This window comes from Anguilla rostrata, chromosome 6 (genome assembly GCF_018555375.3).
Source record: "Anguilla rostrata isolate EN2019 chromosome 6, ASM1855537v3, whole genome shotgun sequence".
Classification (NCBI taxonomy): domain Eukaryota; kingdom Metazoa; phylum Chordata; class Actinopteri; order Anguilliformes; family Anguillidae; genus Anguilla; species Anguilla rostrata.
In genome coordinates this window covers 51,756,757-51,784,122 of record NC_057938.1, presented here as the reverse complement: position 1 = coordinate 51,784,122, position 27,366 = coordinate 51,756,757, and the positions used below count along the sequence as shown (strand labels likewise).

Sequence of the window (27,366 nt, the reverse complement as noted above, 5' to 3'; positions counted from 1 at the left end):
ATTGTCTTTGCCCCTCACATCGGGTGTCAGTTTGTCCATCCCGTTTCGAACACGCACACTGTATACCTTGAGACCACAGACCACAATTACCAAACCGTTCTATGCCATAACATATCCATAATGTAATCATAGTCATTATTCGTTTTGATTGAAGTACTGTAATTTTAATATTGAAGTATAAAATACAGAACTATTGGAGTTGAACGATTCGTGATGTCTGCGTTTAAAACAATTGTAAGGACTGCAACGCTTACAAAAGCAAATGGCCTATTGGAAATTAATTTTGATCAAGGATGTCCTTGTACATGAGAAAATATTCTCAAGTGACACACCTTGCCGTTTTAAAGAATACAAGCGTATTTCCAAAATGCTAAAATACTCCTCAATGACAATGGTGCAACACCTATTGCATGCATTGCAATAGGTTTAACCTTCACAGATTTTTTTTTTTTACATCTATGGGCAATTTAAAAGTTGAATGTGTTTTTTGCTGGAAACATAAGCCAGTTGTGAATTTCTATATCCACATAGTATATCTTTAAGAACTCGTAAGAGATATCACATGACGTCTGAAGTGGCACTGTAATAAACTGGGCACTGGGTGACCCGTATGGGTGTAATAGGACCAGAAGTGTTTGTTTTTTTTTTGGGTCCTGAGTGGGTCTCAACATGTTCCTACTGCGGTCCTAGCCCAACAACATAGCACTCTGTAGTTTATTATCCTTACAGATCAGGGAAGATCGCAAATATCCGGGAATTGGATACCTCTGCAAAAGCTACATCTGTATACTTCCTTGGCGCTGTTTCGCATTCTTATTGGCTGTTTCCAAGAACACGGTGTTAAAAATATGCATTCTTATTGGCTGTTCAAAGAGAACTGGATTAAAACACGCGTTTCATTGGCTATTCCAAGGCAAATGGGGAAACGCTTGGCAAATGATCTGCTTTCTCATGATTGATTATTCCATGTAAAATTTTTAAAATATGTGAAGTGCATCATGAGTTTGTAATTGTGGCTTTGTGAATTATATGGAAAACGTATTGTCGGATTACTGTTAGTTACATTGTAATTGCGGCCTATTACTGTGTTACTGGAAAGCAAATGCATTTTAAGTAGGGGAAGGGTGCCATTTTGTGTCATTTGATGTGATTAACGGATTATGAGGCTGTCACGAGTTTGTGTTCTGGTGGCATCTCTTTGCCATATTTGTGTAATAAAGCTTTTAAAAAGTTACGATGTTTTTAAGCGTTATTATTCAATTCGCAATGTTCTGTCACCCACACAGAAATCATTTTAAGTTATCGCCAACAAAATAAAACATTTTGAAAAAAAATGTTTATTTGTAATTTTCCCATTTTCCATTTTTATTTATAAAGTGCAAACAGTCATTTTTTGTTTCTGCAGGATATGATCAAGGAGACTGGACCCAAACACATGCCGTGTGCCGGGCTCCATACAGGACGCTAAAGTGCATAATTACTGAAGGACATGGGGATGGCTGTGGAGGAGCGAGCTGTATGTATGGGGCTGCTAAGAGGGGGCACCGAGGGGCTCCAGCAGGTTCCCCTGGCTCTGGATTCTGTTCCTCAGCCTCTGCGCCACAGGGAAGAACTCCAACTCCCAGCATGCCTGGTGGACCTCTCTCACATCCTCGCTCATGTTCAACTGGTGCATCAACTCCTCATCTGTCGATAAGCGAGAGAGCATATACAAAACCATTCCTTAGAACAGAGGAATCTGCCAACTGAATCAAACACCAAAAAGCTACAGTTGAGCTCCTAATATATTTGGCTTGCCATGTAAAGACCAACTGAATTACAACAGGCAACACTTGAATGGATTTTCTTTTCCATACACTTCCAGTAAAACACACATAACCAATAGTATTGCACAAGCAGATTTGCATTTACTGAAGGCCTTTTTCGCTTTTTTTTTTTACCTTCTAAGACATGAGATCACAAACATGTGATTAGAATGTTCTTAACTGAACGTTCCATTGCTGATGTCACAATCACTACTGCTAACTGAAAGCGACGGAGTTCTAGAACACAGAGTAAGAATGTTGAAAAAAACATTCCAAAAAAAGTCAGTTCTTCCAAAGGCTGAACGAGCAGCTGTTGTGTCTCTTGAGTTTGTGTGGGCGGAGCCGCGGCTCCCCGTTACCTAGGTACAGGGTGAGGAGGCAGAGCAGGCCGCCGGCCTCCTGCTCGCTGAAGCAGAGCGCCGCTCCGTCCTCGCTGCTGTTCCACAGGGTCTGGCACAGCAGGCCGGCCAGCTGCCAGTCCTCAGGGCCCAGGTCCCGCAGGCAGTCCAGCAGCCTGCCGGGGGGGGGGACGACAGCGCTCACAGGGGTGCTCCCCAAATACCCTGCACCCCAGAGTACTGCTGCAGAGGAGGGGGCGCGCACACAGGCATGCACATATACACACCCATAAACACACACACTCACACACACCACACACACACACCTGGTACTCTGGACCTGGGCAGGGTTGCTTTTAAGGGTCTGCCCGCTAAGTAACTGTCTTTCTCTCTTCGACTGTGAGCCAGAGGTGAAAGTGCCTGTCTAATTATGTGAATGTCTAACATGCGAATCGTATTCCTGCGACTTCGTTTCACAACATTTCCACGTATGACAAATTTAAGGTAACCTGAAATTTGACCTGTTTGGCTTTGAACCAGACATTAACCACCTCAAACGAGTGGTTTAACCCTCACCTCCCAGCCTCATTAAAACTGCCAGGCGGGTTTTTCTTTACCTCGAATTTTAAGATGGCGGTGCCTTTTTTGCGTCACATTTCCCCCCCCAACTCAATTCAGCTCAGTTTTATTTGTTTAGTGCTTTTCTGCCAAACACTGTCACAGAGATGCTTTCCAGAAATGGCCCCCACCAACCCAGCAAGTGAGATAAAAAAAAAACTCCCCAGTGGGGAAAAAAAAAACACTCAAACGGTGGTCTGTTCTTATTCCCTTGTGCACTAATAAAAGCAGGCTTTAAATCTGTACCTCAGGGCTCATGGAAAAACGTGATGTGTGGTGTAGAGTGAATCAGGGCCTAATTCGGGCGGAGGGAACTTCCCCAAAGCGGGCCTTACTTCTGGATCAGCCCCTCCTCCCTCAGAGTGGCCCTCTTGTCCCGGTCCGCCGTGAGGTTCACCAGGACCCCACACGCGGAGAAGCACACGTCCGGGCTCTTCGAGTCCAGAAGGGTCACCAAAAACTGGTGGACTGAGCCACGCACGCACACACGCACGCACGCATACACACACACACACACACACACAGGCACAAACACACAAACACAAAAACATGAAAAACACACAGCAAAACACAGACCTGGTACAGGACACGCTACGCTAGACTAAAACCAACACAAGGATGAATATTAAGAATAAACTAGAGGAGAAGCTCGTTATAGACGGCCATTTTCCTCCTCTATGAGGGAGTACTGCGCTGACTCCCGATCTTTTTTACTTGTTTGTTTATTTTAAAGGGACAACGGACAGTTAGTAACTGCCCCAGAAGCAGCTTGACAGCTAAATTTAATCTGTAGTCCCTTGGCAGGTAAAACATGCATCTTAAGTGTTGCGTGAAAGGTGAAACACGAGGGCCTTGAGTTCGCGCGGCGGCTGTTCCCGTGGAAACGTGAACAGGGTGAAGTGACCGTTGCGGCGGTGTGGCGGAGTTCTGCGGCGGGACACATTCCACACGGGGGGACAGCGCTTCAACCCGCGAAAACCGCGCTCCAGCTCTGGCGAATGATTCACTGTCGGGCCGAGGGGGGTTGCGTGATGAAGCGTGGGGGGGTGGCGGGGGTTGGGGGGGGGACGAGGGGGTACCTTTGTTCTTCAGGATGAAGTCGCGCACCGCCCTGGAGCGCGAGAGGTTCCCGAACACGCGCGTGGCCTCCAGCATGCCGTCCCTGCTGCTGCCCAGCAGGAGCTGCAGCATCACTGCGGCGGGTTCGAAAAACACAACCAGTTACAGGTCTCAGTCACGCCCAATGAAAACATCCACATTTGCATTTATTTGCTTAGCACACGCCCCCTGTCCAGAGGTGCCCAATCATGTTCCACGGAGGACCGAGAGTATGCAGGTTTCCCGACCAATCACTTCACCCGCTGATTAACCAGTGCACTACATTACCACCCGACACTGTACTGCACAATGGTCCCATTTGCTAAACTGATCAGCTGATCAGTCATCGACATCCACAATTGTGCAAAACATATTAAGCTCTGTGACTATAGAACCACAACAGAATTGTGATGAATCAGAAAATATGAAATACGTGCTATTTGTACAAGTGCACTCAAATTATCAAGCAATCTGATTGCCATTTGCCGTGAAAAATCTTTACACAAATTATCCAGCTACATGATTAACATATTGGCCGTGAGACATCATGATTTACTGACGTGCTACTTATTGATTTTCTGTGTGATACTCCTGACTGGCATTTTAAAATAATGGTGTTCCAGAGACAAGAGAAGAACAAAGACGGAAAAAAAAGATTCCTCAGTCGACATTTGATGAAGAGAGGTGGGCGGGGCTTACGGCGAGCGACGGCCAGCTCATTGGCTCTCACCGCGGAGCCCTCCTCGCGGTAGAAGGACAGGTTGTTGACGGCGGCCGCCGCGTTCACCACCAGCTCCTCGCGGTCCCCCGCGGCCCGGAGCTCTGGAACGGGACACAGACCACGGGTTAGCGTCGCCGGGGCGACGGGGTGTCTACTGTTGCCAGGGGGGACCGCGGCGGTAACCAGACGCGCGGTAAGGGGTCTGCTGTCTGCGCGGTCCGAGGAACGGCGGAGTTTTCACAAGGGGCCCGTATGCGCCGACGCACTGGCATGTGACAACGTATAAACTTATCTGTAAACAGACAGTGGCATAACTCAGGTAAGACGTCCAGAGCTATCTAAACTGTCAGCACTGTAATTCCCCATTGAAAGTGTTATTTGGGGCAGAGCATTGCACCCGGTACGTGAGGAAATCGGGTGTCTCGTGGTGTCCTGTGCGCTGAGGCGCTGAAAGGACGATTGCGGGGGTTCAGCACTTTCGCTGACGTCACACACACACACACACACACACAGACATGCACTGTAGCGGCTGGTTTCAGCGGTTAGCTTTACAGTAACCGCCTCCTGGAGCGGAGCGCGCCGCTGGAACAGAGTGTGCTGTACAGGATAGCCTAGCGCGCTGAGTGACGGGCGCTTTGTTCTCACGCAAGCGGCCATTCTGGCTCAAGCGCCTGGTGGCCCTCGCACAACAACTAACTCTCTTTTCTCACCAATTTCTCCCCATAGTGTAGCAGCAGAACAAAGGACGAGCAAGAGAACCCTCAACACACTGTTTCTGCCGAGTTAACTTTGTAGGAACGAAACAGAAAACTCTGTAGGTTTATCAGCGTACAGATTTAAAAGGTTTAAAATGCAATGGAAACTACAGAAATGGCAAAAAACCTCTGACTTCAGGGAGCAAAGCAGACCGTATTTAGATACAACGCTGTATTTCAATATCTGATTGGATAGCATATGCCCTCTCACAGCCTAAGCTTGTTTGGAGTGAGTCTCAGATCGATTGGCAGTTCCTTGGTGACCGGCTTGTATGGCGTACGGTGTTAAGAGTCAAGCATGCATGAAGGCTATTGACAGAATACAACCATCTCTGATGAGCTGTTTGACTCCTTAGCCGTTGTCTTCACTTAAACAGAAGATTTATGAAAAGTTTCATGAATGTCGCTGAATCTTCGGTAAGGCAGTCTGTGACGTGCCCAAATGTGCGTGCCCGTAATGTACCGTTTCCCCCCAGCGTCTGTGCTACTGTGACTCCACACAGCTGCCCGCGCTCAGACACCTGCGAACCAAACGCTGAGCAATCACCTCCCCTCGGACAATCGCCGATATCTCACATTGCGGGAATTAGAATCTCTCGGTCCGTTCTCCCTATCTGTGATTCGCGGGGAACGCAAACGCACCGTAATCCGGCTGCCGTGCGGTACGTGAGCGGGGCGCACGTTTGTTTGTTTTTTTTTTCGTTTGTTTTTTTCGTTCTGACAGTGACGGGAAACTCTTTATGATGACTGGCGCTTTATCTGTGGATGCCTCTGACTCTCTGGTGAGGTTTCGCTGCCTCGCCGGTTTACTGGAGTCGGAGACGTAAAGAGAGCAAAAACAGGATATCGCCGCGCGCCGAGGAGCCAGAACACGGGCGTGGGCCCGGCGGCCCGTGCGCCGTACGTGGGAGTTCAGTTATAACACCGCGTTCAGAACCCGGGGGCAGTGACAGACGCGATGCTAGGCACGCAATCCGCACCTGTCGGTTATAAAAGAAAGAGAAGAAGAACTTTCTCAACTCTCTCTCTCTCTCTCTCTCTCTCTCTCGCTCTCGCTCGCCAAAACCGCAAGCTTTCTGATTTCCTGCATTTTGTTCAGCTCAGATCCGAGAGTCACTGCAAAATGTGTTCTGATAAGACGCGTGGGAAGGCAACAAGGCCCAGCATGGCAAACAAATACGAAATACAGGCTTCAATTCTAAGGTAAAAAACATACATACATACATACATAAATATATTCACACACATGAAAAATAGACAGGCAGATAGATTTCATAGACCAATAGCTAGACATCGAGACAGAGAGACAGGCAGGCAGAGAAACAGATTAGAAAGACAGACAGACAGACAGACAGACTGTAAAATGTTCATAAAAATCAACTGTAAAAGAGGACATGTTCCCCTGCCACAGCACATTTGGTCCCTTCTGGACTCACTCGAGCTCCGTCGGGAGGTGACTGGACTGGACTGGACTGGACACTGGGACAGCACAGACAGACAGACAGACAGACAGAGAGACGGACGGACGGACGAGGGGCCTACCGAGCACGCTCAGCAGGAGCTCCACGCACTGCGCGTCAGACGCCAGGGCCGCGCCCACGTCGGGGTGGATGGACAGATTGGCCAGGACCCTGATCAGCTTGACGAGGACGTCCTCCCCCTCCCCCTCCGCCTCCGCCTCCGCGGGACCCCCGGCGGGGGGCGTGTCCGGGCCCCGGTAGGACAGGAAGAGCCCCAGCAGCGCGTCCCGGGCCCCCGGCTCCGCCCACAGGCGCTCGCGGGCGTCGCCGTTCTTGGCGGTCAGGTTGCCCAGTGTGAAGACGAGGCGCACCACCAGGTCCTAAACGCACCGCCCACATCAAACAGAGAGGGGCCAGGGCAGGAGGCTCGTCATTGCGGCTAGTGCCTTACCACCAACTGTACCTGCGTCACACTGCCTGCACAGCTCACACTGCACCTGTACCGCGTCTCTCATGCTTACCACACACTGTACCTGCACACCGCGTCACACACTGCACCTGCACGCGCTCCAATGCCTTACCGACCACTGTACCCACACGCCCACACCTGCACTGTACCCCGCTCTCTTAATGCTACCCCCACACACTGTACCGCCCCGTTCACACACTGCACCCCTGCATCACACACTGCACGTAACCTCTCTAATGCCTTTACCCGACACACTGTACCTGCACACTGCATCACACACTGCACCTGTACACCGCGTCTCCTAGTGCCTCACCCGACACACACTGTACCTGCACACCGCGTCACACACTGCACCTGCACACCGCGTCTCGCTAATGCCTTTACCCAACACACACTGTACCTGCACACCGCGTCACACACTGCACCTGCACACCGCGTCTCGCTAATGCCTTTACCCGACACACACTGCACCTGCACACCGCGTCTCGCTAATGCCTTCACCCAACACACACTGCACCTGCACACCGCTTCTCTCCTTCTGTCTTTATCAGCAGGCTACATACGAAAATGTCCTATTCTTTTCTCACCTGTCAAGATGTGCTCATGCTGATAAAAAGTAATGTCAGACACTGACAGACACACATGCACATAAACACACACACACACACGCAGACACACACGTGCACACTTACACATGCACACACACAAACACACACGCATGCACACTCACACACCCTCATTCACACATGCACACTCACAGACTCATGCACACAAACACACACACACACACACGCACATGCACACACACATGCACAGACACACACACACTCACACACACATGCACACAAACACTCACACACGCACACACACATGCACACAAACACACACACACACAGACACACGCACATGCACACACACATGCACAGACACACACTCACACACACGCACACAAACACTCACACACGCACACACACATGCTCAGTATTATTATGATTATTTGATGCCTGATTCATAACAGCAAACAAAACAAGGGCAGCAAATGTATATAAAGAGCATGCAAAACGTGCACGCTCTCTATAGCTCGGCCTGTTTCGATCGCTTGCTAACCGTCCCGCAGCTACGTGTATCACACCACCGTCTCAGCAAACAAAGGGGAGGAGGAAAGACACCCAAATTCTGGTCAGACCAGCTTTTGTCAGAAATATCTATTACCCACGAACCTCATCCTGTCTGTGTTTACAGCTTTTAGATCCCTATCTGGGGGATCTCCGTGCCGCAGGTAACCAGGCCTGGGTCGCAGGTTAGCACGGGACCACCGCTGATCTGTGGCCTGAAACCTCCTAGAACCAATCAGGCTGCTCACAGCCACCGTGCATGTGGGTCCTGTCTGCACCTTCAGACGGAAAACGCTTCATATTTGTCTCTCGTGTGACCTGGATTCACTTTTATTGCGCGTTATAAAATGCCTCCATAAAGCAATTATGATTAGCTTTATTGCTACTGCAGGGCAGGCATGGGCTCATGTGCACAAACATTTCAGGCAGTTCTAGCATGTTATATTCACACGATTTTTTACGTTTGTGTTATTTGGCATATTAAAATACTGACACATCCTACTGACCCATCTCATTTAATTTTGTCAGCTTCCCAATACTCAACATTAGTCACCTCACCCCCCCCCCCCCACGCGACCCCCCAACTTCGCCTTGTTCCAGTCGGTGTGCACTGGGAACAGAACCCCGTGAATTCGGCTGAGAGCACAGAGCTCACGTACGGCTCGTACGACCGCGTCCGAGAACGCGACGCGACGCGGCTGTTCCCCCCGGCGACGAGAACGCGCGGCGTCTGCGAACCGTCTGCGCGCTGGAAACGCGGCGGCTTCCTGTGTGAGCTCAGAGGAACACGCCCGCCCGCCCGCCCGCCCGCCCGCCCGCTCGCTCCGCTCCGCTTCAGCGCGCCTCCGCTCTGACATCACCTCCGACGCTCCTCAGACGCTCTTATCCAGAGCGGCTCACAGACGTGCGAGCGCACACAGGTTCAGGCACACGGCAGACGCTGTGTCAGGCCACCAGCGCCACAGCCAATGGCAGCAGCCCACAACATCAACACGAGCCTAGCACATTCCTGCACCTTAACCAACATGAGTTCATTACCCTTGGTAGCTGTTAAAGGGAGACAAAGAGCGACCTGCATTAACCCTTTAAGGTGTGAGATCGCAAACACGTGAGCGGAATGTTCACAACTGAACATTCTAATGCTGATGTCACAACCACTGCTGGTAACTGAACACCCGTGGAGTTCCAGCACACTGACTTAAAATGTTGACTGAAAACATTCCAAAATACCTGATGGGTTTGAGGGCACAGTAGCAAATGTAGCACATGTTACATGTAGGGCTTGTAAACTCATAATGAACGATCAGAGGTCAGAGTCAGGGGGGTAAACAGGTGTTTTCTCAGCCGGCAGCAGAAGAGCATTGAACTGTGTGCAGCAAGGGTGGCGAGGGGGGGGCACAGACACCTCAGGGGGGTGGGGGGGAGGGGTCAGAAGACCTACCTGCTTATTCTGGTGTCTCCTCAGCAGCTGTAAAAACAGGCCGTAGCAGCCGGGGACGCTGGCCAGCGCGGAGCAGCACTCGCTGTAGGAGGACAGCTTGCTGGGGACAGAGGCGGAGGCAGCTTTTAGAAGCGCAGTATAAATAGCAGCTCTTCTCAGGGCCTCAGAGCGCCAGCTCACGCCGAGCGCGTCCAGAGGGCTGCAGTCGCCAAAACGCCCATTCGCTTTTAATGGGCCCGCGCGTCAGGCTCGTTTCAGACCGCGGTCACGTACACGCCAGCCGCATGACGACAGCATGGGCTCTATTTTAAGGGCCGGGTCTGGGTGCCATCTGACCTCATACGGTGCGGTGTGACTCCCCCCCCCCCCGGGCGAGGTAACCCCGCCCCCGCCCCCCGCCCCCGTCCCCGCCCCCGGCCAGGCCGCTACCTGAATATCCTGGCGGCGTTGGTGCAGACGTCCTTGTCGCCGTGGTGATGCTGCAGGACGCCGCAGAGCTCGGCGAACCCCCCGCTGGACAGGAACGCCGGGCGGGTTTCGGGAAGGTCCACCAAGTTCCTCAGGGCCGCCGTCAGCTGGGGGGGAGAGGGCGCGGCGTGAGCGGAGAGTGCGTTTCGTCTTCGCAGAACCGCGCCCATCTGCTCCCTCCCTGTGGGCTCACCGTTAAACAGGGAGGGTTCAGTGGAACACCTGCCGGATTATGACTGGGATCTGTGGGGTGACTACGCTGCCAGTAGAAGCCAAATATATCATCTCAGTCACAGGGTGGAATAAAACTTGCCACAATAATATATGGACCACCCATCTACCCACCCAACTCAAAAATATTCTGGACCCCTCCCCCTTAGACGATAAGCTAAGCTAAGCTAACAAAATAGCCGGGAAACCGTTAGAATGTTGAGGCATCCGGGTTTAATTCTCAACGACGCCGCTTCGCCTGACTGGACGTAAAACCATCAGCGAAACAGAACCCCGCCGCTAACTCAACGTGATCTCAGATATTTCCGCTACGCGCAGCGAGAACCCCGCGTCAGGACTTCAGACTGCGACGCGATCGTCAGGGTCGCTGATTCTGCTCACTTCCTCCGTTGCGTTCGATGGACACGTACTCACTTCCACCATCAGGGCTAAATTTGACATTCATTACATCAGACCCAGAACAAGTGTTTTTAAAAGTGTAAACCCCTGCCAAGTACCTTTTTTTTTACAGAGCACTTTACACAGGGCCACCAGACACAGTCACAGTCACAGTAATCCATCAAAGACCGACGTTCATCTGCAGCGATGTCTGCTTTCAGCCTGTCTCCTGTTCTCACTCATCTTCCTGGCTTCAGCTCGCGGCCGCTGTCTGCTGTCGCTCAGCTGCGCGCAGACACGACGCAGGCGAGGTCAGAGCAGCGCACCGACGCGGCGGCGCGCTGGAGGGCGCGTACAGGAGCCGGGCCGCGTTCGGGGTTAGCCAGGGGAACGGCTCTCGCTCCCCTGCAGAGAGAGCGCCGAGCGGAGGGGTGTTCATCTCGGGACAAAGGCCCCGCTGTCCCGGCGCTCACAAAGACACTCTCAAGGATGAGTACGTCCCGTTCCCCCGCGCCGAAAAAACAGCGGCCAGGGGAACAACGGGGCCAAGATCCCGCAAACAAACACGCCTCCCGCTACAGAGTATGCTCCCTGTACGGCACCGGCACCGCTCTCCCTCTCTCTCTATCTCTCTCTCTCTCACTCTCTCTCTCTCTCACTCTCTCTCTATCTCTATCTCTCTCTCTCTCACTCTCTCTCTCTCTCTCTCTCTCTCTCTCTCTCTCTCTCTCTCTCATTCTCCCTCTCTCTCTCTTTCTCCCTCTCTCTTCTTTCCTCTTTCTCAGAATCTGTTTTTCCCTCTCTCTCCCGACCCCCCCCCATATCTCCCTCTCTCTCCCTCAGTCTCTCTCTCTCTCTCTCTCTCTCTCTGTCCTCCGGTCCGTGTCCTTACTCAGAGTACAGGCCCAGCTCTGTAGCCTGTGCCTCTCCAAACAGATGTTTTTGGGGCCGATGGCGGCACAACAAGGGCGATGAGCGCTAATGTGAAACCCTGAAACACAGAGACTCTGAAACCAGGGTCGGCACCAACAACACGCTTCATCAGTCACAGTGAACCTATAACATACGTTGTTCATTTAGTGCCTGCTTACCATCTGTTCATTTAGTGCACTGCAACTTCAGTGGTTCATTAGGCACTGCATTAGTTACAGTGTGGTCATAGACACGCCATTACATCAGGGTCAGTTAGTGACACGCCGTACTCAGGTGTTTAGGACCGGCAGCTACGATTACAGTGGTTCGTTAGGAACGCCACGAGGGTGTTATTAGGGACAAAGGCCCGCTGTGTCATTATGACACTGCATACTTACAGGTATAGTACACGCATCATCAGTTGGTCAAGCTACACTGCCAGTACATACAGGTGTCAGGACACCAAATACAAACATGTCCTCCGCATACAAAGTATCCTCCTTTACTGCACTGCATTACCATTACTGTGTTCTTGTCACTCATTTCTTCAGTGTTTCTTTGCACTCATTACTTCAGGTTCTTTTTCCTGCTTCTTACGGTGTTCATTCCCTCATATTCCTCTTCTCACTCAGTGCCTCTCTCTCTCTACATGTCTTCTTGTCCTCACTTACGTGTCCTTATTAGTGACACGGCAACATACTGTGGCCTGTGCCTCTCCATAACAGATGTTTTTGCGGCCGATGCGCATTACAAGCGTGTGCTATGTGAAACGCTTAAACATTCTAGCTGACACCATAAAACAGTGGCTCGCATCATACTCATACGACACTGCATTACATTACAGTGTGTTCATTTAGTGACACTGCATTACATTACAGTGTGTTCATTTAGTGACACTGCATTACATTACAGTGTGTTCATTTAGTGACACTGCATTACATTACAGTGTGTTCATTTAGTGACACTGCATTACATTACAGTGTGTTCACTTAGCGAATACTCTTAGCCACTGTTCAACTCTAGAGCGAACCAGTCCTTTATGTATCTTACTGACAGAACTCGGAGTACACTTCACAGTTTAACTGCATAACGAGGACAATAAAACCACAGCCAGCCCCTGATTATTTCACACACGCTCACATCAACACTCAGGGGCTTGGTGTGTTTTTTACAGGACGTTCAGTTCAGCAGATTGGAACAAAAGTTCTATAGGACAAAATGTGCTCCATAAAAAAAATTCCGCTGGAAGTGAATTGAGAAAAAAAAAAATCCAGACAATAACAAAAACAAATTGTGGGTGCTGCACGGTACAAAATGCTCCCGCGAATATTTCACATTTTATTCCCGCTCAAGTGGGGAAAGAAACTTCTGACCGACGACTCTCAATCTTGATTAAACGATAAAAAAGCAACACGGCCAAAAGGAAACAGCAACAGTTTGATGGAGGAGAGAGAGGCAGAAGACAAATGAGAGTCAAAAATGAGAGAAAAAAAGATTGAGTGTGAAAAGGAAGACAGTGAGAAAAGAGAGAGAGAGAGAGTGCGAGATGAAAGAAAGGAGAAGGGACAGAAACAGAGGAAGAGCAAGGTGTGAAATGCCCAGGGGAGGGGGGGGGTGGTGGGGGGGTCACAGAGAGTCCTGCTTCGGGTCCGAGGGGGCTCACCTGGACCAGGATGTGGCCGGAGACGGCGAAGTGGGCGTGGCCGGGCGGGGCCAGGCTCGCCAGCCTCCCGGCCAATCGCAGCAGGGCGGGGACGCACCCCGCGCTCACCAGCGGCGCCAGCAGGGCCCGGTTCCCCGACAGGAACTTGAGCGTCCCCACGCAGTAGAGCGCGGCCTCGCCCGCCGACAGGACGTCCTGCGCGCCCAGCACCGCCAGCAGCGAGTCTGAGGGGCGGAGACACGACACGCACGCCCGTCATCGTCCGCCGCGAAACACGCTCGAAACCCACTGAGCGCTCGCTCTCAAAGAGCAGCCTCGCTGTCTCTCTGTTACCGCCTCACATTCACATCTGACACATCCAACACATCTAACGCATCCAACACGGCCTGCAGCTTACGTTCTCAGTCACATTCGTCAAAGAGGAGACGCGCACCTGATTGCTAGTGAGGTGCTGATACTTGGGACGATGAACATTCCAGATTCTACACTTTTCTCTTTTCTCCTTTACTTAACGAAATGCAACCAATAATTCGTGTCTGTGCATAAGGAAAAAAGGGCAAATCTCAAGGTAAAGTGTGCGTGTTGGGCTTCCGTATGCTCAATGAATGTTTATTGTGCCCCACTTTCCCCAGATCAGATCAAAGAACCGTTTCGGGTGACCTGTAAAGGCCAGGGCTTTTACAGGTGCTTTGGCTACGGTGATGAGATGCAGGCTTTGGGGAGTCTCACCTACGATGGAGTTGTTTTGGAAGAGCGCGTCGTTGTTTTCGCTGCGGCTGATCTTGAAGACCAGCTTGCAGATATTGAGCAGATTGTTCCCGCTGACGCTGAGCTGAAAATAAAGAAGGGACACAAAACACAAGACGTCAGCTCTTTCCCTTCATAACTAACAATAAAAGTTCATGTTTTTTTACCATGATTTTTCTGACAGTGTAATATCAATTACAGTAATTTTAAGTCAACTGTAACAGTGTAATATAAGGCTAAATAGCCTCTAACAGTTCATAAGAGTCGAACAGGGACAATACATTCCTGACATTTAGCAAACACTCCTGCTCAGCAGCTTTCTGCATTTTACACAGCAGGATACATACTGAAGCAATTTAGGCTAGGGACCTCACGTACAACAGCAGTGTCCTCCCTGGGAATTGAACCAACAACCTTCTGGTTACAAGCTCACTTCCTTAACAATTACACTTGCACTTCTGCCCACAAGATGCAATCTCTATGCACTCTGTATGTACGATATCAGAGTAGATTTTCCACCGAGCGTTTAGCTGTGTCTGTGTGTGTCCTCCAGCAGGGTCAGAGAGACGGTCCCACTCACAGCCAGGATGAGTTTGGCCAGCTCCAGGGTGAGCCGGGCGGAGTCCACGTCGATCAGCTGGAAAAGGGCCCTCAGGAGCACCGCCCGCCGCTTGCACTTCCGCCCCAGCAGGTCGCCCTCTCCCAGAATGCAAAGCAGGCGCTGGCAGGCTCTGCAGAGTCCCTCCACGCTGTCCGTGCCATCTGAAAGGACATTCAGAAATACAGAAATCTGCACGCTAGATTCACTCAAGCACTCAGAACCAGAACTTTCTACATATGACACAACCTTTCAGTATATCTTCCCATTTCCAGAGGCTTACTTCGTTCCCTCTCCCATTCACTGATCAGATTAAGTACAATACATACAAGAGGCGCTGTACATATTGGGCCTGATTGACTTAGACCTGTAGCATGTGCAAAACCTTTCAGCAAACTCTAACCCAATAACATGACCAATGATTGTTCATGGCATGTGTTTTGCTCCGATCATTGGTTGTGTTATTAGTTTTGCATGAGCTAAAACATTTGCACATGCTAAAGGTCTTAGTAAATCAGGCTCACCGAGTCACACAAAACTACTTTTGAAACTTGGGCATCTGGTTTAAAAATTACCTTTCAGTTAAACTTATGCAGGATGTCAGTGTTAATGGGTTAAAGCATTATGTAATACATGTATCATTGCTAAACCTTTACAGGTTTTTTTTGCCTCAAGAATTAATATTTTCTCTGTGCGGAAGAAGGCGTGGGTCAACAGAATTCCAGTTTATTTAATGGTTAACCAGAGTTAGAATCCGCCAATCTAGTTCCAACTCTAAACAGTGTTTTATGCATGAGCCAAGAAGCACTTGGTATATTTAAGGATAAATATTTAATATTTGTCTTTCAAACTCGATTCCATTCAATTTTAGAAGGACTAAAATATTTACTTTTATTAGATTTCAATTCTTGACATTTTCTCACCCTCACAGTAAACATAGAGAGTTCTGTACTGAAATCATTTCATAGAAACCCCCAAACCACCCTTTTTCCACAAATAATAATGTTTATTTGGGGTGGTGGGGGGGAGGGTGGGCAGGGGGTGGTGCTTTTTTTGTATTTTTCTTCCATCACAACCTCAAGCCATGAAGAAATTCAAACTGCCGCAGATCACCGTTCAGACCGGCAAGATATGAACGCGATAAAGGCGCACAGAAGCGAAAATCTCTCTCCCTCGCCGTTATTTCGCGGTTTCGTTGCGAAAGGCCCTCACCCTGTGGGACGGACTCCAGCTGCTGAAGGAGGGGGGCGACTCGAGTCTCCCAGAATGCACTTTCCTCCAACTGGCCTTTCGGTTCCGCTCCTTCCAAATCTACAGCGAGGAACAGCAAAGAGCTACAATCACAAGATCCGACTTCAGAAAACGAAGACATGCTGTGACATATTATGGCTACTCATCCCAGCAGGGTTTGAATCGAAAATAGCACTAAACTGGTCATAAAGTCCCTATGAGGACTTTTCTGTTAAATAATAGAACCCAATGCATTTCCTCAATTTGAAGATTTAAAAAGGAACTGACCCATCCTCTGCAGTCTTGCTGCTGGTTTCTGGTTAAATAAGTGACTTGTGTATTTATTTGCAGATACTCATTTCTTTTCTGTTATTCTTGGCAGAGATTATTTGTGTTATACACAAGCTTTCATAGGCCCTGCGATGGATTGGCTACCTGTCCAGGGTATATTACTGCCTCTTGCCCAATGCACACTGGGATAGGCTCCAGCCCCCTGCGACCCTGACCTGGAATAAGTGGTTTAGAAAATGGATGGATGGATGGAACACTAATTAAGAGAACTGATTAGATTTTCAGCCTCCTTTGGATCAAGACGTTGTGGCCTGTTAGTCAACTAGTGTTTGTCCTCAACATTCACTTAAAAGTTCACTTTTTCTACATAAACATCAGAGTTTTTGACAAACTGTGTTTACGGGGAGAAAAAATCTTGGTTTTAACTGTTAGTCAAGGATGTTGATTGAATTACCAGCCTGTACATGAATGTATTTCATATATATACGGAAAGAGAGCAACATAAAGGGATATAAAATCTGATGAAATTTAGATGCCTTTTCACTTTAATCTAATATTAAAAGATATGCCATATGTTACTTCTACCGTGAACAATTTCCATTTCCTGACGTGCCAACGCCAACATTTTTAAATAGCCGCAGAAATGTTAGCGCTGGTTCACAAGTTCACCCTCTCAAAATAAATCGCTCTGGAGGAAGTTTCATACGGGTTCAAAGGTCACCGTTCGCATCTGCACTTCCCTGTTTTTTTTGTTTTTTCCACTCAGACACTTCGCGACACATTTGCATATCTGTCTAACAGTCGCAGGAAGCAGTCGCCGCCGATCGCACCGCCTGCAGCCATTGGCTGCCGCTTTTAGAACGTGGGAGAAAAAAGCCCTTAGCAACAGGGCTTAGCGGTTTAAAGTTCTCAACAGAGCGCAGCTCCGCAAGACAAAAAACAAAAGGCGTGCGGGCGACTTCTTTTCTGAGACACTGCCCCGAAACAAAAGAACAAATTTTACACAGCAAAACTCTCACGCACCTGAAACAGTGTTCTACACGCACACCTTGTTCAGGCCAAGTAGTACACACACACACACAAACACATATACACATACGCACACACACATACACGCAAACACACACACACGCACACACACACACAGTCTTAAGAGGACGAGGTCCGTAGATGTTTTTTCTGTGCAGACCTGTTGCTGGAGCAGATGACTTTACAGGTGTCTCAGCACTGCCAGGACGGGATGTTCCACTGGATGACCGGAGACACAGACAAGAAGCGGACATGAGCACAACACACACAGCGTCGTGGGCGGACTGTCGCGTCAGCGATCTGTCCGCAATTTAACAGTACCTCAAATTTAAGCGCCCAGCTACACATCAACAAATGATAATTATTAACATAAAGAGAAAGAGAAACGAGAGAAAAAAAACGGCAAAGTCAAAAGCCTGCATGATGGAATTTCAGTTCACATGTAAACAATCCTGCGTAAACAAGTTGTGTCCGTTAAAAATGTTGACATAGGGCCCAAAAACGGTGCTGTCGCATCTTTAGGTACACTGCATCACGGGAGCCCGGTGTTAGCAGTGCTAGTTTTTTCCCCTCACAGATAATTATGAGTTACCTTCGCGCCACAAGATGTCACTGTGGTAATGTGGGAACGGCGGACGTGCCAGTTTCTCTGCCTCGCTACGCGAACGACGCGGGCAGGGGCACGCTCTCCACGCTCAACATTATCACAGATCATAGATCACAGCCTCACAAAGACACACACGCGTGTGTGTTTTAGCTCTCTCTGGCTGTAGTCTGTCTGCTTTTATATCACACTCTGGATTGTGTTCTAATGAAGAACGTCCGTTTCACTTGCAGGATAAAAAAGAGCACATATTCTTATGATAAGGTTGGTTTGGTCAGGATTGCAATCTATTTTCTTTGAAATTATTTACCTTTTATAAAATTACTATTTAAAATCCCAAAAAATACAGTGTAATTGTCAGGTGTTTTGGAAGGATGGGAGACCCCCTTTTAAAGTCTGTATAAATATGACTGATGGTGTTTGAGACAAGCCGGAAATGCACACTTCACTATTCATCATATTGGTTGGCCTCAAAGAGACAACACTACTTATACAAACAACTGCAATGAAACATACTGTCCTTTGTACAATTCTGCAGGCAGAGCTTGAACGCATAGCTCAATCGTAAACAAAATGTATTCAAAGGTTCAAAAAGAAAATTAGGATATTGGACAGGCTGCTACTTTAGTCAACACACATACTTTAAATTATTTATCAAAACACTAAAATATGGATTGCATATTTGGTGTTGTCACCATAGAATGCCACCATAGTTACCACCTTGCAAACAGAAACCGGAGAGGAGCTCCACCAATCACAGGCAACATCGGTGACAACAAATAGAACAATGTTGACATTGACTGGTGGATAATTACTTCCCAGGTTCCCTTCAGGGTAAAGCGACTCCGCGTCCCTCTCACCCGTGCGTAATTCTCCCGGCCTCAAAGCAGGAAGTCAGTCAAATGAGATTCCTCGGGAATTGTCTCCTCCCTTCAGTTACGTCAGCCCTGTCACAAACAAGCTCGCCGCAAACGTGACAGCAAGGCCCGGACCGTTCCTAATTCAAGCCGGCCCCGTCCGACGCACGACCACACGCTGACCAAATCGACTTACCCCGGGATAAGTAATCCTATTTTAAATCTTCCCATTGTTTACTCCGGCGAGATAGAAGAGGGTGTAATGACATTTCCAGACTCTCTCCGAATGTCGCTCCGATCGGCGCGGGGCGACAAGAAGGCACCTGCATTTCGCCCAACGTCAAAAGACGCCGCAGGAAAAAAAGGCGAGCTCTGCTGAATGTTTTTCGGGGAAACCCGAAAGCCTCTGATTGGACGCAAAGTTCAACGGCGCTCCTCTGTCTTAGTCGCGCCGCGCGCGAGAGACATGACCTCATCCCCTGTCTTCGGGGCGAGCTCAAAAAAAACACGCCAGTTAACGAGCAGGCCCGGGCGAGCTCCGCGCAGATGGGCATCTAAATCTAATAGAGACCCATTTGGAGCAATAACCCGAAGCTCTGAGTGGATTCATCGTCCTCCGACTTCTCCGAGGGTCCATTTCTTCATCTCGGCACAAGTATGGAAATGGTATTACACGCAGGGCCCCTGTAATTGTGTTGGAAATGGAGTGTGCGAAGCAGACCTGGGTCAAATACACATTTGTTTTGGATTCAAATGCTATTCTGGGCTCTATTGATCTTGCCTGGTTTAACTGAGCCAGCCAGTATGACCATGAAGGTGGGGTTAGCACTTTTTGAGAGTATTTCATTGGTTCCAATACAACCAGACAAGATCAGTAAAGCGTAGAAAAGTATTTGAATCCAAAACAAATACGCATTTGACCCAGGTCTGGTGCGAAGACTGGGCGTGCTCGTGTGTGTGCACATAATCCCCGCAATCAAAGAGGAGTTTTGGTAACAGGAGAAGCTCTGAAAGGTCACCGAGACCACGTCCCGCAGTCGTATCGTATTAAGGGACACGGGGTGGGCGGGACTGTTCATGGGACCCGCCCTATAAAAAGTGGCGAAACACTTGTCGGCTGTGTTGCAAGCGTGAGAAGACCCAGCTAAACGACAGCGAGGCGGTCTGCAGGTCTCTCAGGGACGGAGTAAGAGGCCTACCTACCTTTCGCCAGAGGGGGAGCGCGGGCGAGCGGTCTCACGGTCTCCTTGGGAACAGGCTCCCGTTAGGCTCCGCCCCTTCAGCGGGTCGTTTCCGTCGCCACACGGCGCCGGCCAGCGCTCCTCCGCAGGGGAGGAGTCCGAGCCCTTCTTCTTCGGGCCTAAACAGAACGACACGTCACCACTTCGACTTCATCATTATATTTTTTGTTCACACATTTGTATACACATTTGGAATGTAGTGCGTACACATATACAGTGCGCGCACGTGCTATAATCTGGCAGGATAAGCCATATTCTTCTAGAGTTTTCTCCAGAGATGTGGAGGCAGAAACAGCACGGAGGCAGCAGGCCTGCCGGCCGCTCCCGCAGCCTTACATTCCTCCGACGGCTTGGCGGGCGGGACCCTCGCCGGGGGGCACGATTTGAGGGGGCGGGGCCGCGAGCCGCCCGCCCTCCTGCACTGCAGCGGGTCGGGCGGAGGTCGCGGGAGAGCCGCCGGGCCGTCCGGGTCATCGTCCGGAGGCGCGGGCAGTTTGGGCTTCTGCTCCGAAAAAAATAAGAAAGAAATAAAACTACGTCATCAAGCAGAGGGATCACTGAGGCCAAAGTCAGCCCTCCTCATGCACGGCTGTGGAATCTGCACCAGCATAATAACCCAATAACCCAACACTGAAATAACCCAAGACTTTCACCATAAACCCTGTGTTATAGCAGGGCTGGGTGAGGCAATGGACAGCACATGTCAAGTCAAAGTGAAGTCAACCTTATTTATAAAGAACATTTAAAAACAACTGACATTGACCACAGCTCTGTACAATGTGTGCAGCTTGTTTATTAGGGAATGTGCCTTAATTTTTAAAAATAAACTCAAGCTTGATTCACCAGGTCAGCAATGAGACTGCAAAGAGCAAGAGGGTAACCAGAAGGAGGGTGGGGGGGGGGGGCATTTAAATGGACAGCACATCTCTCTGTTATACATGTTCATAATGTACACTGGGAATGTTAAACATTACACTGGAGGAGCAGCCAGCTGTAAGACGTGGGGCTCGGTAGAGGTCAGGTAGAGCGACGATGTCACGGGGCGATGAGTGCGGTTCCTTTATTGTTTTCGACGGCGCGAACGCTCAAAATGGCAGGATTTCCGCGAAACCGAACCCGAACGCGACCGCTTCCTGGGGCGGCCAGGGGCCGTTACAGTAAGAAGCCGGCGTGTCACTTCCTTTTTACAGAGCGATGCGAGCGGTGTGGTGGAGCCTGCTCTCCGCAGGGTCCCTCTGCATGAGCTTTCCGCAGACACATCAACCCAACACCTGCCATCTCAGCCTCGCTTTCACCTGGGGAACATTCACAGACTATTTCCTTTTCATTTTTATTTATGTATTACTTACTTATTTATACATTTATTTATTTATCTATCGATCTGTCAGCTGTCTGTCATTCTTTAATCGCACTGTTGTATTGATTTTTATTGTTTTCATAGATTGTTTCCCATGTAAAATGCATTGCATTGCGTTCAGTTTTATGAAATGAGCTATGCCAGTAAAGACTGATTGATTGACAGATACCGGGGCACACCATGAGATCTGATCTCCGTCAGGATACTGAGCCTGTTTCTGCTCTGAACTATTTACCCTCCAAAATGTTGGTTAGGTGACTGTTGATGTTGGTGAGATGACTAATCAACGTTGGCCATGAAGGTCGATATGACACTGATTAGTGGGGCGGAAATGAAAGTTCTTTTATGTCGGTAATTTGATGGGCACAAAACACCGATCGGTTATAGGTAGAAAAGTGAAAGACAAATGTGTGTCCTTTAACATGCACACAGACAAAAAATGAAAACAGACAGCCAGCCAACATTTCGGCCCGCAACGTGCGAATGATGTCATGGATGATGTCACCTGCTCTCTTTTCTAGGAGAGGCCTGTGGCAGCTGGGAATGCTGTTCTTTAATGGCAGTTGTTGCAAATCTGAAACGACTCCAGTTTAGTCGTCTAGCAGACACTCCACTCAGAGCACATTAGGGCAGTCGGCGCAAGAGCAAAGAGCGAGGCTATCTGACGTACGTGTTCCAGGGGCGAAAGCCGTTTCCCCGAGTTCGGCCTCGAGTCCGATTCTTCAAAATTACGAGCGTAAAGGCTGAAACGACAAGAGTGCGTTATGATTAGCATGCTGCAAAACCGAAGAACACAACGACACTTTTAACATATAAAACTACCAAAGTGATGTATCCTAATATAAGTGTTCTGATACTACTGCACAGTACTGCTGGACAAACTTGGAAAATCAAGCCAATGAAATATTTCTATGACTTTGTGCCATGCAACTTCTCACCCCTTCATAGCAATAAATAAATGCATACATTAAAAATCCACAGCAAATGTTAATCTTTTTTTGTTGGGGCCAAAACAAAAAGATTAAATATAAACTAAAAATCAAAAAAATCGCATTCATGAATTATTGCACGAAGCACAATGTGTGGTCATAAAAAAGCAATATCATTACACAAAGGGTGAGACCAGCATGAACTAACTGAATGACGGTTTTAGACACTATTACTAAATATGCACTTAAGTTTGAACGATATTAGGAGGAGGTTAATATCATCATTACAACTCCACACACCGTCTTGGGTACGTGTAACTAAGAACAACAATAGCAAAAAAAGCCAACAGTTCTTTTTAGAAAGTACCCAGGTTATGCTTGGTGCAGTGGGGTATGCCCACACAGGTAAGCAGCGCTTTCCTCGTGACCAGGAGCGTGTCTCGTAACAATCACACCTGTCCTGAGGTCTCCCTGATTGCGCGTGGCAGCTGTATCATACAATCTAATGCACCCATGTAAACCCGCGGCACACCACGGCTCTATTCCCTAGTCTAGTTTCCAAGTTTAAATTTTGCCATAAAACTGGTAACGCCGCAGTTATGATAAGTGTCCTGACCTGAAAGTAGACGGCGGTCTGGCCTCAGAGGAACGAGACGATGTCTGTCCGAATAGGTGCCTCTGGTCATCCTTCGGTGTGAAGGGCCTTCGCGTGCTGACCGCCTTGAGGGACCGCCGGGCTTCGCTTATAATCTCGGCGCTCGTCTTCTTCTTCGGACACGGGCTCAGGTAAAAAGGCTCGCGTTTATCGCATTTTTTTTCCACAGAAGACATCGTCCACGATTTCCGAGGTTAACGGAGTTGGACGACGTTAAACGTATTCCATAATTTCTCGACCAAAGCAGGCCCAGGTCTGCGTCCACTGCATTTGAAGAGAATAACACACAATCTGAGAAAGGAAGTTAAGAGAGCACGAGCATGTAGCTACATCTTGTTCACTTTATAGTTATTTTAATATACATGCTTAAATCCAGATTTCTTTGTAAATCACTGAATTTACACAGGACATGCATGTTATTATGATTAATTTTAGAATATGGCCTTGGTATGGAATCGAATGAAACATTTATTATGATGACGTGTTGACAGTAACGTTACAACTGCACGAACGCTAGCTATAGAAGGCGGCTCATTCATTGGTGATACAAATACGTTCATTGAACATTATTTAATGGCAGAGCTGCTATACCTGTTACCAAAAGGCTTCGCTCTTCAACGTAAATTAGCATACAAATGAACGTTATAAATTGATAAACAGGAGTAACGTTGTTTGTTATAAACTAGAAAGGCTTTTTGTTGTTTTCTTTATTTTGCTACTGTTGCATCTCCTCTTAACTGAAAGACAACAATACAAAATTGGTACACTGCTTCTCGCTTGACCAGCCAACTACAAAACATTGAGGTTAATTTTAATGATTTTATGGCCGATGAAACATGATGGCTGTATTCTAGCAGGAGAGTCTAGTTGAGTACACTTTCCGTCACCATGGTAACCAAGCACACCGGTTGCAAGTGCACAACTGGTGATGTCAACAAACCATTGTGATAACGGTACACGCGAGGCAAATTAGCTAGTCAGCTAGATACGTACATTAATCTTAAATAATACTTAACACGTAGGCTAAGTCTTGTGAAACAACTGTATAGACGGCTGGTTGCAACTGTTGATGAGACCAAGTTATCACCTCGCAAGGTGACTAACGCGAGTCTCTAGTTAGACTAACGTATTGAAAAAAACAGTCTAGCCAGTTAACCAAAGTGCACTTACCATCGCTTGGTAAACAGTATAAAGGCGGTTAACTTCCGATCGTAAAAAACTATCAATTCAAAATATTCGCTCAAGTTTAGAAACTTGCTTGCTATCTACACCTCACTATTACTACGGGAGGTAACGCTAGCTGTAGCTGGCTAGCTTGCTAACAGTGACAAAGAGGGACGCACCTCCCACCCGAAAGAAACACTTTTGTCACGTGACAAGACAGTCGATTACATCAGAAGGAATATGGTACGATGTTTGTGGGATATGTGTAATTTAGCATTGTATGGGATTGGTTTTATGATAGGCTTATCAAAATCCAGTTGACTATGCTGATCATACCCAGTAAATATTTCCCAAACTGTTAATATGATATTTTCTCACCCCCCCCGCCCCCCCCCAAAAAAAAACACAAAGCCAAATATGTGCACAACATGATCAATTATTTAGATTACAGTCAATGAACAGACCGTTTCTATCATGTATTACTTTTGTACTTTTCCCTAAAACTTAAAATAAATATAATTTTTGAATTTTAAATTGTGTTTTTTGCAAAGGTTTTCAAAGTGAATACAAACAATTATGTTTTGTTGTCTTGTTGACCTCTTACAGGAATGAGTGAAACCGCAATAGTGGTAAGATCTTGGCAAAGCCCCTGATTTTAAGTGAAACTTGTATGATTCAGATCATTTCTGCTGCTAGAAACCTGAAATACCACACCAAAGCATCAGTGATCCTTTCAGATTTGTTGTCAGTCTACGTATCTCTCTGTGTGGCTATTGACAGAATCTCAAGGTTTAAAATTGTCCTTGTATCATGCATAAATATTGCCATCAATCAGGTAACTTTGCAGATTTCTGTAGCAAGGAGAATTGGTGTCAGTGTATCTAATTATGTAATCTGACTATTTACATGCACTGGTCGGTTTCTATGGCAGCAACAACTTTTGTTTTTATTAACTGATGAATTTTTGCTGCCTCGTAATTATCTTAATTTTTCTGATCAATACAGGAATCTAGAGAGGAACAGTTGGTCCTTGGTTTTTGGGGTATGTTTCACATGTTCATGTTAGCAGTTGGGTTTTAGTGAGTCAAATCTGTATATTTTAATCAGTAAAACCATTAAATTGTATTCATGCATATGGACATTCAACCCATCTGTATAAACACAAATAATCTTCTAAGCTGTTGGTTTTTCGAACATAAGCACATGCCTCCATACCTGCATAGGTGTATTCAAAGGTGCGATCAGTCATTTCATGACAAAACAAATTGCTGTCTGAATGCATTTCCATAATAATGGTAATAATAATGCTGTCATCATTATCAGGTTCTACGGTATGAATGTTTGTGGATCTGTTTCTCACAGAGCTTCTAAAGATCAGGAGGAATGACTTGGTTTCTCCATCACAGTGGAAGGATAAAAAAAATCAGCATTATTGCCTGCTTTTCACGAATCATATCCTCCTCTGCCATGCCCTTGCATAAAAAGCGATGATGCTTTCGCACATTAAGAGCAAAATGTCCTGCACGGCTCGTGCACAGGAGAGCCAGGGATTAGTCACCGAGCGGTATGAATGGAGCATTACAATGAAATTAATTGGATGTAATCAGAGGTTCCTCGCGGATTTATTGGCCAATCAGTATTCATTTCAAGAGCGAAATCAGGGCTCAAATGGCTTTTTGCACAAAAGGGCTGTTTCTGAAGATAGTGCGTGTCCTCCGTGAGGTGGTGCGTGTGGCTGTGTTTGGCATCCCATTCGACATAGATTATCTTGCCCCGTACATCAAATGAGGGGTTTTTAAAAATTTCCCCCTTTATAATCTTTACAGAGACACGCAACAAAAAACGAGATGAGCAGAATATATTGATCATCGGTATATTTGTTTAAGCAGTTTATCCCCAAGACAACAAATGGATAATGATGTATTGATTCAGTGTAGGACCAAGTGTAGTGAGGGGGAACCTTTGTTGGTTTCATTCTCAGTCTGAAGTCTCAGGTTCCAAGTGAATTTTTGCACGTTCCTTTGTGTTATTTGTAGACAGACGCATGACAGAGGAGGCCATTGTTTTCTGCAGCTGAGTGCATTAGCAAGGCTGGTGGGAACTCTCTGTGGATAGATTGTTTCAGTGTATCCTCGTGGTCCGTGTTCCTTCCTGGTTGTGTTGGAGACCATTTCCCATGATCCATTGTGCGTTGTCAAGGTGGCACTGTTTGTGTTTTCCCCTCTCCGTTAGCTTATAATGTCCAGCGTCTTCAGTACAGGGAGCATAGTGCATAGGCTGCAGTTATAAATCACTAACACAGAGGCCTTTTGTTCCAGTCTGTGGTCTTAAATGTACATTAAAGCACACAGTTCACAGTAAAATGTGTGTTTGCCTAGCAGACTCCCTGATCCATAGTGGCTTACACTCTGTTCACGCATCAGACTTGAAACCAGTTTAAACTGGTAAGTGGCCCCAGTTTGCATTCCTATTTGAAATCTTTAGCATGTAAGTTTCATGCCAGTTGTAAACTGGATGCACTGGATTCCAGTACTCCTGAATCGGTGGTTTCCAGTTTTTAAGAATGGGTTTGAGCTTAAAATAAATGCTCTTGCTGCTTCCATAATTAGTTCATTTAAATTTTTTAAAAAAAATTTTCCCTACACCTGCTCTGGGTTTTGAGGGCTCCTACACCTGCTTAGAGTTCTGTAGGTGCCTACACCTGCTCAGCGTGCAAACACACTGCCCTCTGCAGTTGACCTTTCACCATGGGCTATCGACTTGGTTGTGAATGCTATACTGCTTTGCTTTGTTTATTTGTTGCTGTTTTTTTTAAAATCCGGTTGTGGAGTTTTTCAGTCCTATTTCAAGTGACTAGCATGAAGACCGTGTTGTACATAGATACATACCTGTATACAGGTAGAAAATGTCCAGCAGTGCAGAATAGCTGTTGCTTGTGGTTACAACAGCGATGGCTCCTCTTGGGACTGCAGTTTGCAAACGTCAGGTTAAATAGCTTTCCCAAGGGTACCAATGGCAGTGCCCCACCTGGGAATGGAACCCGCAACCTTTCCCCTAAACACCATGCTGCACTGCACTGCCCAATCCCATCATGCATTACGCATATTATGCCGTCTGCAGACAATCACGCTTATCAAGCTGAACACTGCGCTGAAAAGAGTGCAGACAGCTATAGCCATACGTACATCCCCC

At 47.7% G+C, this 27,366-nt stretch overlaps 1 protein-coding gene and 1 long non-coding RNA gene across 3 annotated transcripts in view; one reads left to right on the top strand and one right to left on the bottom strand.

Annotated features, from left to right (window-relative positions):
• Positions 1-1,319: 1,319 nt before the first annotated feature.
• armc2 (armadillo repeat containing 2) lies at positions 1,320-24,361 on the bottom strand. Of its 2 annotated transcripts, none has more exons than XM_064340443.1 (18): positions 24,181-24,361; positions 22,972-23,301; positions 22,097-22,169; positions 20,406-20,571; positions 20,032-20,188; positions 17,528-17,586; positions 16,030-16,128; positions 14,800-14,981; positions 14,202-14,304; positions 13,473-13,696; positions 10,250-10,395; positions 9,821-9,920; positions 6,878-7,175; positions 4,559-4,681; positions 3,841-3,954; positions 3,097-3,229; positions 2,165-2,319; positions 1,320-1,686 (listed from the first exon to the last, which is right to left on the bottom strand). In XM_064340443.1, the coding sequence occupies exons 2-18, from the start codon at positions 23,184-23,186 to the stop codon at positions 1,532-1,534; spliced, it is 2,502 nt and encodes an 833-aa protein (XP_064196513.1). In that variant the 5' UTR covers positions 23,187-23,301; positions 24,181-24,361; the 3' UTR covers positions 1,320-1,531. The 2 variants fall into 2 exon arrangements, with proteins under 2 accessions (XP_064196513.1, XP_064196512.1); XM_064340442.1 differs by having other exon boundaries at positions 22,972-23,274.
• LOC135257584 (uncharacterized) overlaps positions 23,005-27,366 on the top strand; it is a 41,827-nt gene continuing 37,465 nt past the window's right edge. Inside the window, exon 1 of the long non-coding RNA XR_010330677.1 lies at positions 23,005-23,141. This is a non-coding gene — a long non-coding RNA (uncharacterized LOC135257584). The remainder of the gene's footprint in view (positions 23,142-27,366) is intronic.